This window comes from Bubalus bubalis, chromosome 4, assembly GCF_019923935.1.
Source record: "Bubalus bubalis isolate 160015118507 breed Murrah chromosome 4, NDDB_SH_1, whole genome shotgun sequence".
Taxonomy (NCBI): domain Eukaryota; kingdom Metazoa; phylum Chordata; class Mammalia; order Artiodactyla; family Bovidae; genus Bubalus; species Bubalus bubalis.
The window spans coordinates 138,490,877-138,502,987 of record NC_059160.1 but is presented as its reverse complement, the minus strand read 5'-3'; the positions used below and the strand labels follow the sequence as shown (position 1 = coordinate 138,502,987).

At 35.6% G+C, this 12,111-nt stretch overlaps 1 protein-coding gene across 11 annotated transcripts in view; it reads left to right on the top strand.

The window, feature by feature from the left end:
* The window catches only part of JMJD1C (jumonji domain containing 1C), a 317,595-nt gene that overhangs the window by 294,935 nt on the left and 10,549 nt on the right, over positions 1-12,111 (top strand). For all 11 annotated transcript variants that reach the window (XM_025285105.3, XM_006054761.4, XM_006054759.4 and 8 more), the window contains 6 exons: positions 2,300-2,468; positions 3,201-3,291; positions 3,776-3,906; positions 4,276-4,398; positions 8,976-9,115; positions 10,469-10,645. In XM_025285105.3, coding sequence (XP_025140890.3) covers positions 2,300-2,468; positions 3,201-3,291; positions 3,776-3,906; positions 4,276-4,398; positions 8,976-9,115; positions 10,469-10,645 — 831 coding nt within the window. The remainder of the gene's footprint in view (positions 1-2,299; positions 2,469-3,200; positions 3,292-3,775; positions 3,907-4,275; positions 4,399-8,975; positions 9,116-10,468; positions 10,646-12,111) is intronic.

Genomic DNA, 12,111 nt, shown 5'->3' with positions numbered 1-12,111 from the left:
TAAGTTAGTTCATCAAATCTTAAATGAGAAACTCCATTATTTAATTCTACTCAAATAAAAGTTATTTTCTGTTTGACCAGTTTTGACATAATAATGTTTGATACACATTTCAGGTGGTAATTTACTACATTAGTGCACAAATTAGGAATTTGTATGACTTAGTGTTCTGTTCAGTTTTTTCCTTGCATTCTGGAAAACATCATTGCTATTTTACTTCATTGTTTTCATTCAGTAGATAATTAATGAGTACCTAGTAAGATCTAGTCTTTGTGCTGGCCAATAACAGTATAAAAATGAATAAGTTATGTAAAAATGAGTAAGAACCATTTTAATACAGTGATTCTTAATCTTTTTAGGTCACTAGTCCTTTGCAAAATCTGATGATAGCTTGGTCCCTCACCCCAGAAAAAATATATACGCAGTATTTAATACATATTTTTTTGGTTGGCTCTGCCTTGAATCCCTGATGTCATTGCTAGGTTGCAATTTAGACAACTTAAGTTTGTGTAGGCTTAAACAGCCTCATAAATAAATACTTGTAAAAGTATGTTAAATGTGCTAAGAATTTTGTTTCAGGTACTATGGAAACTTAAAAGAGTGAATGGCTAAGCTAGAGTACTAATTCAAAAGGGCTGGTAGTCTAAATTGATGTTGTCTCAGGAATTTTCTAGATGGATGGGAGGTTGGAAATAAAAAGGATCAGGTGTTAGAGGAACTGTTCAGTAGCTTTGATTACCTGACGTAAGAGTTTTGTGGGGTAATGATGGGGAAATGAGGTGTTTAGTTATAATTATGAGGGACCTTTATATCATGCTCAAGAGTTGAACTTTATCCTATAGATGACAGTTTTAATTGAAGAATCAAAGTAATCAGGTTGACTTTTTAAAAATTGGAATATAGTTGATGTACAATGTTATGTGTCATAGGTGTTACGATACAGTGATTCACATTTTTTTAAAGGTCATACTCCATTTGTGATTGTTATAAAATATTGGCTGTATTTCATGTGTAGTACAGATCAACATAGAATAACACAGCAAAGCAGATTAGAAGTTGAATTGGAATAAGACTAGAGGCAAGGGGTCAAATTACGAAGGCTTTCAGTATTTCAGGAAGATGATGATGATAGTAACCTAAGAATTCTGCTTGAGAATATTCTAATATATTTTTTAAATTTTACTTTTCCCAAGCTGCTGGTTACTGTAATAAGGAATGTTACAAGGCTGGATAGAAGTATTACTGAATAGACATAGTATGGTCTGGAAATTAATATATGTGAATGATCAGCCATAGTTAATTATCTAATAGTTGACCTGTTTTTATAGTTGGATATATTAGCCCATTGAAAGGAATTTTAATGTTGCAGTTACCCAAGTTGTTAACTTCTTATTCTTAGTGTAGTGTTTGTTTTATGTTTTTGACATATCTTTTGTGATAACAACCTTAGCTTGAGGTTATTCTGTACTTATGGCTCCTCAGACTTATTTTATGTGTTTTAAGAGTATGTAAAAATATCTGTTACAAGAGACTCTTCAAGTCACAACTTTCTGTTTTCTTTTTACTTCATTTATTAAAGGATTAAAAAAAAAACACCTAAGAATAGTGCATCAGATTGCCTTAGAGGTCTTTTTTTGACATCGGCATTGGAGTTTTAAAACCTCAAATCTTCAATTGTTGGTTTCTGGGTTAGAGAGTCTGGAGGAAATTGGAATTCATGTGATTTCAAAGAACCAATTGACTTTCAGGGAATCAGTCATAGATTTTAAATTTATTGTTGTTGTGCTTGGTGGTTAATATTTTTACTTGTCATTATCTTTGTAGAGGTAAAGAATGTATGTGTATTCTAACTGATATAAAATCAAAATGGATATAATTTGTTTTAATCCAAAAGACTATATATTTAGAAATCTTATTACATATGTACAAGGTATGTTTTGTCTATAGAAATGAATCATAAAGAAAACATGAAAACATTAAATTGCTTAAAAATGAAAATTTTAGTGTAGCCTTTCAGACTCTTTCCTGAAAAATACTACATATTATAATTATTGTTTTCAAAAATGACAGTGTACTCTGCCAGTACATGGCATTCTCTTATCACTTTTTCTCTTTGAAAATATATTGTGAACATCTTTCCAGGTCAGGAACTATTTTTAAAAGCTGCTTTAATTCTCACAGTTTGTCATTAATTAGTCCATAAATTCAACACATTAACTATTTTCTGTATGTTGTGTATAAAATCAAATTTTTGAAGTGTCCATGTATATATTTTAATTTTTAATTATCTATCGTTTATAAGCCTGCAGTGGTTTCTGGCGTGCATAAGAAAATGAACATTAGCTTGTGGAAGGCGGACTCAATTAGTCTTGATTTTGGAGACCACCAAGCTGATCTCCTCAACTGCAAAGACAGCATTATTTCAAATGCCAATGTTAAGGAATTCTGGGATGGTTTTGAGGAAGTTTCAAGTATGTTGGTTTTTTTGTTGTTGTTTGTTTTACTATTTTCTTAAACCTGTCTTCCCAAAATGATAAATTGGAAATATGACTTAACATTGTTTAAATCTTTGAAACATTTGTATTACTTTGTTTTCTGGTCAAAAGAAACAAGTACTTGGAATCAAAAGACTGGGTCCTATTCCTGTCTCTGTCCCTCATTTCCTTTGATGATAAAGAAGTCATTTAGAAATAGCCTGGTGAGCCAGTGGTTAGTTCTCAGGCTTTCACTGCTATGGTCCAGGTTCAATCCCTGGTGGGTGAACTAAGATTACACAAATCAGGGGATACAGTGACCGCCCCCGCCAAAAAAAGTCATTGTTTCTTTCTGCCATATTCAGTATATTAATATTCCTGGGGAATTTTTTTGGCAACCAACCCCAAAAACTTTTGAAACTTGGATTAAATACTTTGTGTAAAACATTTTGAAAAATTAAAAATAAAAATGTAATAATATTATCATTTTAACCTTAGTAACAGTTGTAAAGAGGGTTTTTTTTTAAAGAATTTTTTAATGTTGCAAATATCTACATAAGGAATAAACATCTTTATACTATATGAATACATAAATAAAAGCATTCTTTTAAGTAACTACTGTATAACAAGAGGTATTCATTCAGTTTACGTTTTTTCTTTCCTCTTCAAACATTAATAAAAATAAAAAGGCAAAAATTATCTTTTTAATAATCAATTGCATTCTTATAGAACGGCAAAAAACAAAAAGTGGAGAAACAGTTGTTTTAAAATTGAAAGACTGCCCTTCAGGAGAAGACTTCAAGACTATGATGCCAGCAAGGTATATTTTTTTATACTTGGCTATTTTGACTCTTGACTTTTGAGGTTGAGCTGAGATTATCCAAGGAGTGAGATAATAAACTACAAATGGGAGCTTTAAGTAGTATCTTCCTCAATTAAAAGGAAGTAAGAAAAAAAGTTACAGAACTGAATCTCTGTGGTCTCAGCAGGAGAATGTGACTGTCTTTGCTGGGGCAGTAAAGAAGAGAAGGCTCTGTCAAAGAACAGGAGGCCCCGCTGGCACCTCCCTTCTGGTGCTCTCAGTTTGCTGTGTTTAGGGAAGCAGAATTGCAGTTTTAGTCAGAATCACTTCTATTCTTTGCTTATCTGTATATTATGCATTCATTTAAAGTTTGAATGAAGCCAAGAAAAGTTTTTTAACTGTTAGAGGCCTTATGGAAAGTGTAACAACTTGAACATAATATATTTGAAAATACTTAAGAATGTAAATCTTTACTTAAAAAAAAGTCACTGTTGTTATTCAGATATGAAGATCTTTTAAAAAGCCTGCCATTGCCAGAATATTGTAATCCAGAAGGAAAATTCAACCTGGCCTCTCATTTACCGGGGTTCTTTGTGCGCCCTGATCTAGGACCCAGGTTGTGCAGTGCTTATGGTAAGTACATATTTGCATTTCTATCAGCTTGGAGTATGTGGAATTTTAAATAACTTCTGACCAAAGATAAATTGTCTAATCATTTTTAGATTCTACTAAATCTGTTCCATTAATAATTCTTTGAAATATTTTTTGAAGCAGACCAGTTTATATTAGGTATTAATAGCCAATAGCGTAAAAATATAGTTACATTTTCTATTAACTTTTATGGTATATTTCATGGATATTTGATATTTTGTGGGCAGGTGTTAGAATAAGGAGACTAAAGCTCAAATTATAACTAACTGACTTCCTCATAGAGTTGATTTTGGAAGGAATATGTAGGGTATATAAAGTATTACGTTAAATAAAATTTTATTTTATACACAGGTGTAGCTGCTGCTAAAGATCATGATATAGGAACAACAAATCTACATGTTGAAGTTTCTGATGTTGTAAATATTCTAGTCTATGTTGGCATAGCAAAAGGAAATGGCATTCTCTCAAAAGCAGGTAAAGAAACTTTAAGAATAGTGGTGTTTTGGAAAAACAGTTGAATAACCACAATGAGGCTAAAGCTGAAACTCCAGTACTTTGGCCACCTCATGCGAAGAGTTGACTCATTGGAAAAGACTCTGATGCTGGGAGGGATTGGGGGCAGGAGGAGAAGGGGACGACAGAGGATGAGATGGGTGGATGGCATCACCGACTTAATGGATATGAGTTTAAGTGAACTCCGGGAGATGGTGATGGACAGGGAAGCCTGGCGTGCTGCGATTCATGGGGTCGCGAAGAGTCAGACAATGACTGAGCGACTGAACTGAACTGAACCACACCCAGTAGTACTATCCAGAATGTCAGCCTCTGAGTTAACATCAAAGATTCCCCTCAAAATTGCAGTGTATTTAGGGATATTTAATACTCATTTTGAGGTATGATTATTTTACCTGGCTTTTTTTTTTTTTTTTTTTTTTACACAAAGGATTTTCAATTTTAAAAGTGAGTTAGATTCACTTTTAGGATTTCCCTGGTGGTTCACTTGGTAAAGAATCTACCTGCAATGCAGGGGACGTGGGTTTGATCCCTAGATCAGGAAGATCCCCTGGAGAAGGACATGGCAACCTACTCCAGTACTCTTGCCTGGGAAATCCCTTGGGCAGAGGAGACTGTCAGGCTACAGTCATAAGAGTCGGATATGACTCAGCGACTGTACCACCACCACCAAAAAAAGAATGAGATTTATTTTTGGCTGTGCTGGGCTTTGTGACTGTTGGGCGTTTCTGTGGTGTGGTGCACACGCTTCTCGTTACGATGGCATCTCTTGCGGAGTGCACTAGGGCTCAGGCTCAGCAGTTGTGGGCATGGGCTTAGTTGCCCTGTAGCGTGTGGGGTCTTCCTGGAGCAGGGGTCACACCTGTGGCCCCTACACTCACAGGTGGACTCTCAGCCACTGGACCACCAGGAAAGTCTTAGAAGTGAATATTTTTTTATTTACTCCTTTCATATTATTATTGAGTGTATAAAAATAAAATGGTAAGCTCACTTAAAAACATTTAGTAAAGAATAGAAACTAGGTCTTTGTTATGAAGATGATGAAGACATGTTCGTATCTCAGGCATGCTTTTTTTCCCTTCTGATACCAAAGAGAAGGGGCCTTTTTCCTAAGTAGAAATAAATTTTCTATCCAGTGTATAGATTTTAGAGCCTGCCCTCTAGGTGTCTTTTTGAAACCTTGTTCCATCTGTCCATCTATCATTCCCTTCGTTATAGACATTGGTCCTTACACTTTTCTTTTTACACTGGCTTCTTTTCTGAGCATAGGAGCAAACTTTAGACTTGTCCACCTTTCTCACAAAGCCTTCAAATCTTGTCTTCTGGCCACTCTCCTGTTACTCCTGCCCTCAGGATGATTCTTTGCTGTGTCTGTCACCTCCCTTTCCTGTTTCAGCTCAGTGCGGGTTGGCCCCTGCCCGCTGCCCCGCTGAGATTACTGTCGCTATGGCTCTCACGGACAGTCATAGTTCAGTACAGTAGTTTCTTCCTGGTCCTTTTATTATTTAAGCCATCTGTAATAAATGACACTGTTAATCACTGCCTCTTCTTCAAATACTGACTGTGGCTTCAGTAACACTACACCTTTCATTCTTCGTATAATGGAATCACAGACTTTTCTAGGGTTATAGACTTTATTCCCATTCTGGTTTACATGCACTTCCTGTGAAAGTCTATACATGACTTCCAGCCACTACTTAGTTCAACAGTTTTTTCTGGAACCCAGAATGTATCTGCAGCTTAGTGGCTAGGTGCTCAGGACCTGGAAGTTTATTATGTATTCACTCTGATCATGTATATTTAACAGCCTCTGTAATACACAAGGTGGCTCAGTGGAAAGCATCTGTGTGCCAGTGCAGAAGACTCAGGTTCAATCCCTGAGTCAGGAAGATCCCCTGAAGAAGGAAATGGCAACCCACCCCAGTATTCTTGCCTGGAGAATCCCATGGACAGAGAAGCCTGACGAGCTACAGTCCATGGGGTCAAAAAGCGTGGGACACAACTTAGCAACTGAGTACACACACACATAATGCACAAGCTAAATTCCTCCAAAACTATAGAAACTCATAGTTGCTCAGCTAATTTAACTGTTATAATCAGTAAAAACTCTTACCTCCCCCATTCCCAAGGATTTGAAAGTCAAGCACACTTGAGTTATAGTCTGAGCTCTAGCACAGAAGTGTGTGTCCTTTGGTGCCAGATTACTTACCTTTTCAAAGCCTGTAGTGCCATAGAGTTAGAGTTACCCCTTTGAATCTGTGGGTTCCACACGTGTGGATTCAACCAACCAAGGATAGAAAATAATTGAGGAAAGAGAAACTTCTAGTAAGTTTCAAAAAGCAAAACTTGAATTTGGCTAACACAACATTGTACCCCAATAAAAAAATAAAAACATGCTGTACTCCAAAAGTTTCTAATTCTGCCACCCAAAAAATGAAAAAGGAATTTGCTGTGTCTAGCAACTATTTGCATGTTTTTCATATTGTATTTATAATTATTTGCTGTCGTGTCCGACTCTGTGTGACCCCATAGACAGCAGCCCACCAGGCTCCCCCATCCCTGGGATTCTCCAGGCAAGAACACTGGAGTGGGTTGCCATTTCCTTCTCCAATGCATAAAAGTGAAAAGTGAAAGTGAAGTCGCTCAGTTGTGTCCGACTCCTAGCAACCCCATGGACTGCAGCCTTCCAGGCTCCTCCATCCATGGGATTTTCCAGGCAAGAGTACCAGAGTGGGGTGCCATTGCCTTCTCCATATTTATAGTTATTTACATAGCATTTATAGTATATTAGGTATTATACATGGTCTAAAAGTATACAGGGTGAGGGAAGGTAAAAATACTTAACCAATTTGAACATCTGTGGAATTTGGTCTCTGCCATGGGTGGGGGTGGAGGGTCCTGGGACCAGTCCCCTTGCAGATACTAAGGTAAATCATTTGCATCTTATTGTACTTCATTCAAATTATCCCCTGTAGCACTTAGTCTACAATACAGAGGTGGTTGTAGGTTATACAATCTGCTTTTCTCCTCTGCTTTTCTTTCATGTCCTTAAATGCTAGAACTTTTTCATCTTCCTAATTCATTTCCCATCCCTCTTTTTCATAACATAATATTTGATCTTTTGAGAAAAGTTCATTAGCACTTTAATTTTTGGACTTTTTTAATTTGCCAGTTTTTATAGTTGGTCACCATAAAAAAATGTTTTGGTACCTACTTAAGCACATGCTTTCTTCTCCACCTATGATGGCTCCCCAACTTCTGTGTCTCCCTAGCAGATTCCTGTATTCATTCAAATTCCTCAAAACATAGATCAGATCAAGGTCTTTATTAAAGTGTAAACCTTCTCTGCTCCAACAATCCTCTTTGTCCTTGTGATTTCACTATCATAAAGTAGGAAACGTGATGTATTCTTTGTAGTAGCTTTTAAAAATTCACAGAGCAGTAACAATTTTCTTTATCTTTTTTATTTAAAGATAACATTTGACAGGGGAGTTCCCTGGTGGCCCAGTGGTTAAGACTTCATGCTTCGAATTCAGGGGATGTTGGTTCACTTTCTAGTCAGGGAACTGAGGTCCCACATGTCTGCTATACAGTGAGGCCAAAAATAAAAACTAAGAAAAAAATTTGAGGACTGAACTAGTCTTTGTGCATCCTTTTAACTTGTATGATTGCACTTGTGATATTCTTGTTACCTACACTTATTAATAGCCTCTTTTATTCCAGGAAGTCTTAACTAATCCCCAACATTCTAGGATAGTATTTTGTAAACATCTAATGTTCGACTTCAAAAAATCTTCGCAACTAAATTTAAAAAAGATTTCACTATCATAAATTAGTAAACATTTGATATATTGTTTGTGTTAAGCAATAGTTCCCTTTTCTGTTAAAACATTTCTTTAAAATGTTCATTGTAGTGAAATCAGCAGTTTGAAAATGATGACATTGCTATACTTCACTCATAGATAACTTCAGCTAACATTTGTTTATACATTCATATATATATATATATGTACAGTTTTTAATTTGTCAACATATTAGCAGAATGGTCTGATACCTCAAGTATTAGCATTTGATTATAGATTAATCAGTAATAGTAAATGAGACGTTTTGCTCTGCCATTCATTAGTCATGGTAATGAACAAATCCTTTCTCCCCACTGAACCTTTTGCTCAGCTGTAAAATAGAGATTATGTAGGGACCTAATAGTAGTCAGGAAAGTCCTTTGGAAGTTATGAAATGCTATGAGTATAAAACATTGTTATGACCATAGTTTGGGACAAGAAGAAAAAAGGTGGTCAAGTTTGAGTTTTTATCTCCTGTTCCTTGGTTTACAGAAAGAAATGAACTGGGGAATGTTACGTCCCCAGGTCAGTGTTCTCTGCTCTTGTAGTTATCACAGTGTTCATGTATAACTGGGTTTATCTCCTCTTTAAGAGTCCAGTCTAGTCAGGCACTGTGCTTCTCTGAGAGGTCAATTTTAGGTCACTTGACTTTCTGGTAGTCTTTATTGACCAGTATGAAAATATTCTGCATTTTAGGAATACTCAAGAAATTTGAGGAAGAAGATTTGGATGACATTTTAAGAAAACGATTGAAGGACTCAAGTGAAATACCTGGTGCTCTGTGGCATATTTATGCTGGGAAAGATGTTGACAAGATACGGGAATTTCTTCAGAAGGTATAATTTTAGGTTCCATACATAGTTTTATCTCTTCACCTTGAAAGAAGACTTAATTTTTAATGTAAACTCATTGGCATTCAGCAGTATAAGATGATTAAATAATTTTAAGATGATTAAATAATTTTTACTTAGGAGGATGTAATTTTTCATTTGAAAATCAAAAGCTCCTTTCTCTTGAGGAATTTGAATGGTAGTTTCTTCTCAGTTACTAGTATTGTTTATCCCCATAAAGAATCTGTTAATGAGTCGTGTTAACCTTGGTGAAAAGTAGTGACTGGAATTATAGAATATAAAATTTAATATGTCATAGAAGCATGTAAAGAAAGCAGATTTTTTTTTTAATGTTGTTGATATTTTTGGCTGTTGACCTAAGGAGTAATTCTACTCTGTCGTATCTGGTTGAATAGGTTGACATTTTGAGTAATTGTAAATTTAATTTACTTGTTAAAAAGTGACATGTTGATCTGAAATTAGTTCAGACCATTTTCTCAATATTTTCTGAATTTTGTAATGATAAGGATTTTTTTTAAGGGACCATAATTGCTGGTTTTCGTATTCTTCTTTCTGAATAAACTTAACGTTTGTCTTTGGTCCATATAAAAGTGAAGGAGCTATGGCCCTGTAACTACGATCTTATCCCAGAACCACCTACCAGTCTTCATTTATTATAAAGTATGCTTTTTAAAGCAGAAGATTTCACTTGTTAGTCAAAAGGTTCCTTGAAATTCATTTCTCAAGGGTTAGAAGGTTAGCAATATAAGGTATTTATCTTTGTACCTACCTTAAACAAAGAAGAGCATCAAAAAATATCTGTGAAGTTCATATATACAAATGGTTTGGCTTTTGGAAGAAAGCTACTAAACTAACCTTTCCCTGATCTTTGTGCTGTACTCTTAAAATTACTGGAAGGAACCAAATGGATGAAAACCTCATTGTCATCGAATTCCCTGCCGGTTCAGTGGTTAGGGCCCTGTGCTTCCACTGCAGGGGCATGAGTCCAGTTCCCCTGGTCGGAGAACTAACATCCCTGCAAACTTTGTGGTGTAGCCAAAAAAACTGGGAAAAAATGATCATTATTACTATTTTTAAAAAAGAGAAAACTTCATAGTGAAAGGAGATGAGAAAGTATAATTTACTTTTTAAACATTACATCAGTCTGCATCAGTTTCATATCCTTTTGCTTTTCCAATTGTAGAACATGATTTTCTTTAACTTAAGCTTAATCATCATTCCAGAAGATTCTGAGAACAAAAGACTTATTGTAAAGAAAATTGAAGTGTAGCTTAACAGGATTCACCATTTCCTTTATTTAAATTGGGGTATATGTTTTAATTGTAATCCATATTTCAGATTTCAAAAGAACAAGGCCTTGAAGTTCTACCAGAACATGATCCAATACGTGACCAGAGTTGGTATGTAAACAAAAAGCTTCGTCAAAGACTGCTTGAGGAATATGGAGTCAAAACCTGCACTCTTGTTCAGTTCCTTGGTGATGCCATTGTCTTACCAGCAGGAGCACTTCATCAGGTACATAGTTACTTGTAGCACATCGTTACTGAACCAGAAAGAACTTGTCCCGAGTTAAATATAGATCAAAGAAGACATAAGGAGAATGACCTACACTAGGATGCCTTCATTAAGCAAACAGCTTTTCAGTGCTTGATGAGATCTGATATAATTAAGTGCTTTGAGACTGTAAATTGTATTAATATGAACCAGATTCCCATTGTTGTGTTGTTTCTGATTTAGTGGACTGAAGTCTAATTTTAAAGACTTTTTAGGGAAAAAAAGTTACTATATATATTCAGTTCTCAATAGTTGAGAGTTAACAGCAGAAGGGGAGAGTATCAGGTCTTAGAGATGATATATTTTCTAAGGCACCAAATTCGAATAGAATGAATTATTGGATAGACCATTCCATAATGCAGGCTTTCACTATGCTTCCTTCCTATTTTTTGCTGACCTGACTTCCTTCCTTTAGTTTGCTTACGTAACAGTAGCATGTCCAAAGAAAGATGGTACATAATTTTTATAGCTATTGATTCACAAAACTTAAAACTAAACACCTAATTTTTGTTTCTGGGGCTTGACTGGCAGAATGGCATAGAATAGACAGTGATGTGGAAGGTTTGGATTAAAAGCATGTATTGGGGTTTCTATAAATAGACTGAAGCTACCAGAGAGCAGTTTAGCCCTCATAATAACAAGAGGCAAAGGCAACCTGGGAATCCAGAAAGCTGCCTTGTCTCAGAGTTGGTTAAAGGTTGCAGAGATGTATTGAGATGTATTTGATGTGTGTCTTTTGACCAAGGAAAGCTTCCTACATTTTATATACCAATACATAATTACAGCCTGCATAATATTTATGACACTGTTTAATAGCCACAAATACTCCTTGAGTGATAAGGAGTATTTAAGATGTCAAGTTTAGGGTTAGATTTATCATTCTTAAATAGCATTTATGGTAGTAAAATATAATCATCATTATATCTTTTTCTCTACAGTGACATCCTAGCGAAAAAATTACATCTTATATGTTTTTTTCTTAGGATTTAAAGTTGTTTTTATTTTCCCATGGACTTAATAGAATAATTTCAAAGATGTGTCATTCATGATTCATGTTTAATTGGGATGCACCCCACGTATCATTCTTGGCCTTCTAACCTCTTACCAGAAAATAGATAGTAAAGTGAATGTTGCTCAGTCATGTCTGACTCTTTGTGACTCCATGGACTGTAGCCTGCCAAGCTCCTCTGTCAGTGGGATGCTCCAGGCCAGAATCCTGGAGTGGGTAGCCATTTCCCTTCTCTAGGAGATCTTCCCAACCCAGGGATTAAACTCACATCTGTTGCATTGCAGGTGGATTATTTACTGTCTGAGGCATCAGGGAAGCCCAGAAAACAGCTAGTCTTTATCCAAATGTAAAATGCCCTGAAAGGAGCAGTCTGTTTAAGAGAATGGTACAGTAAATATTTTGCAACTATAAGTAATTA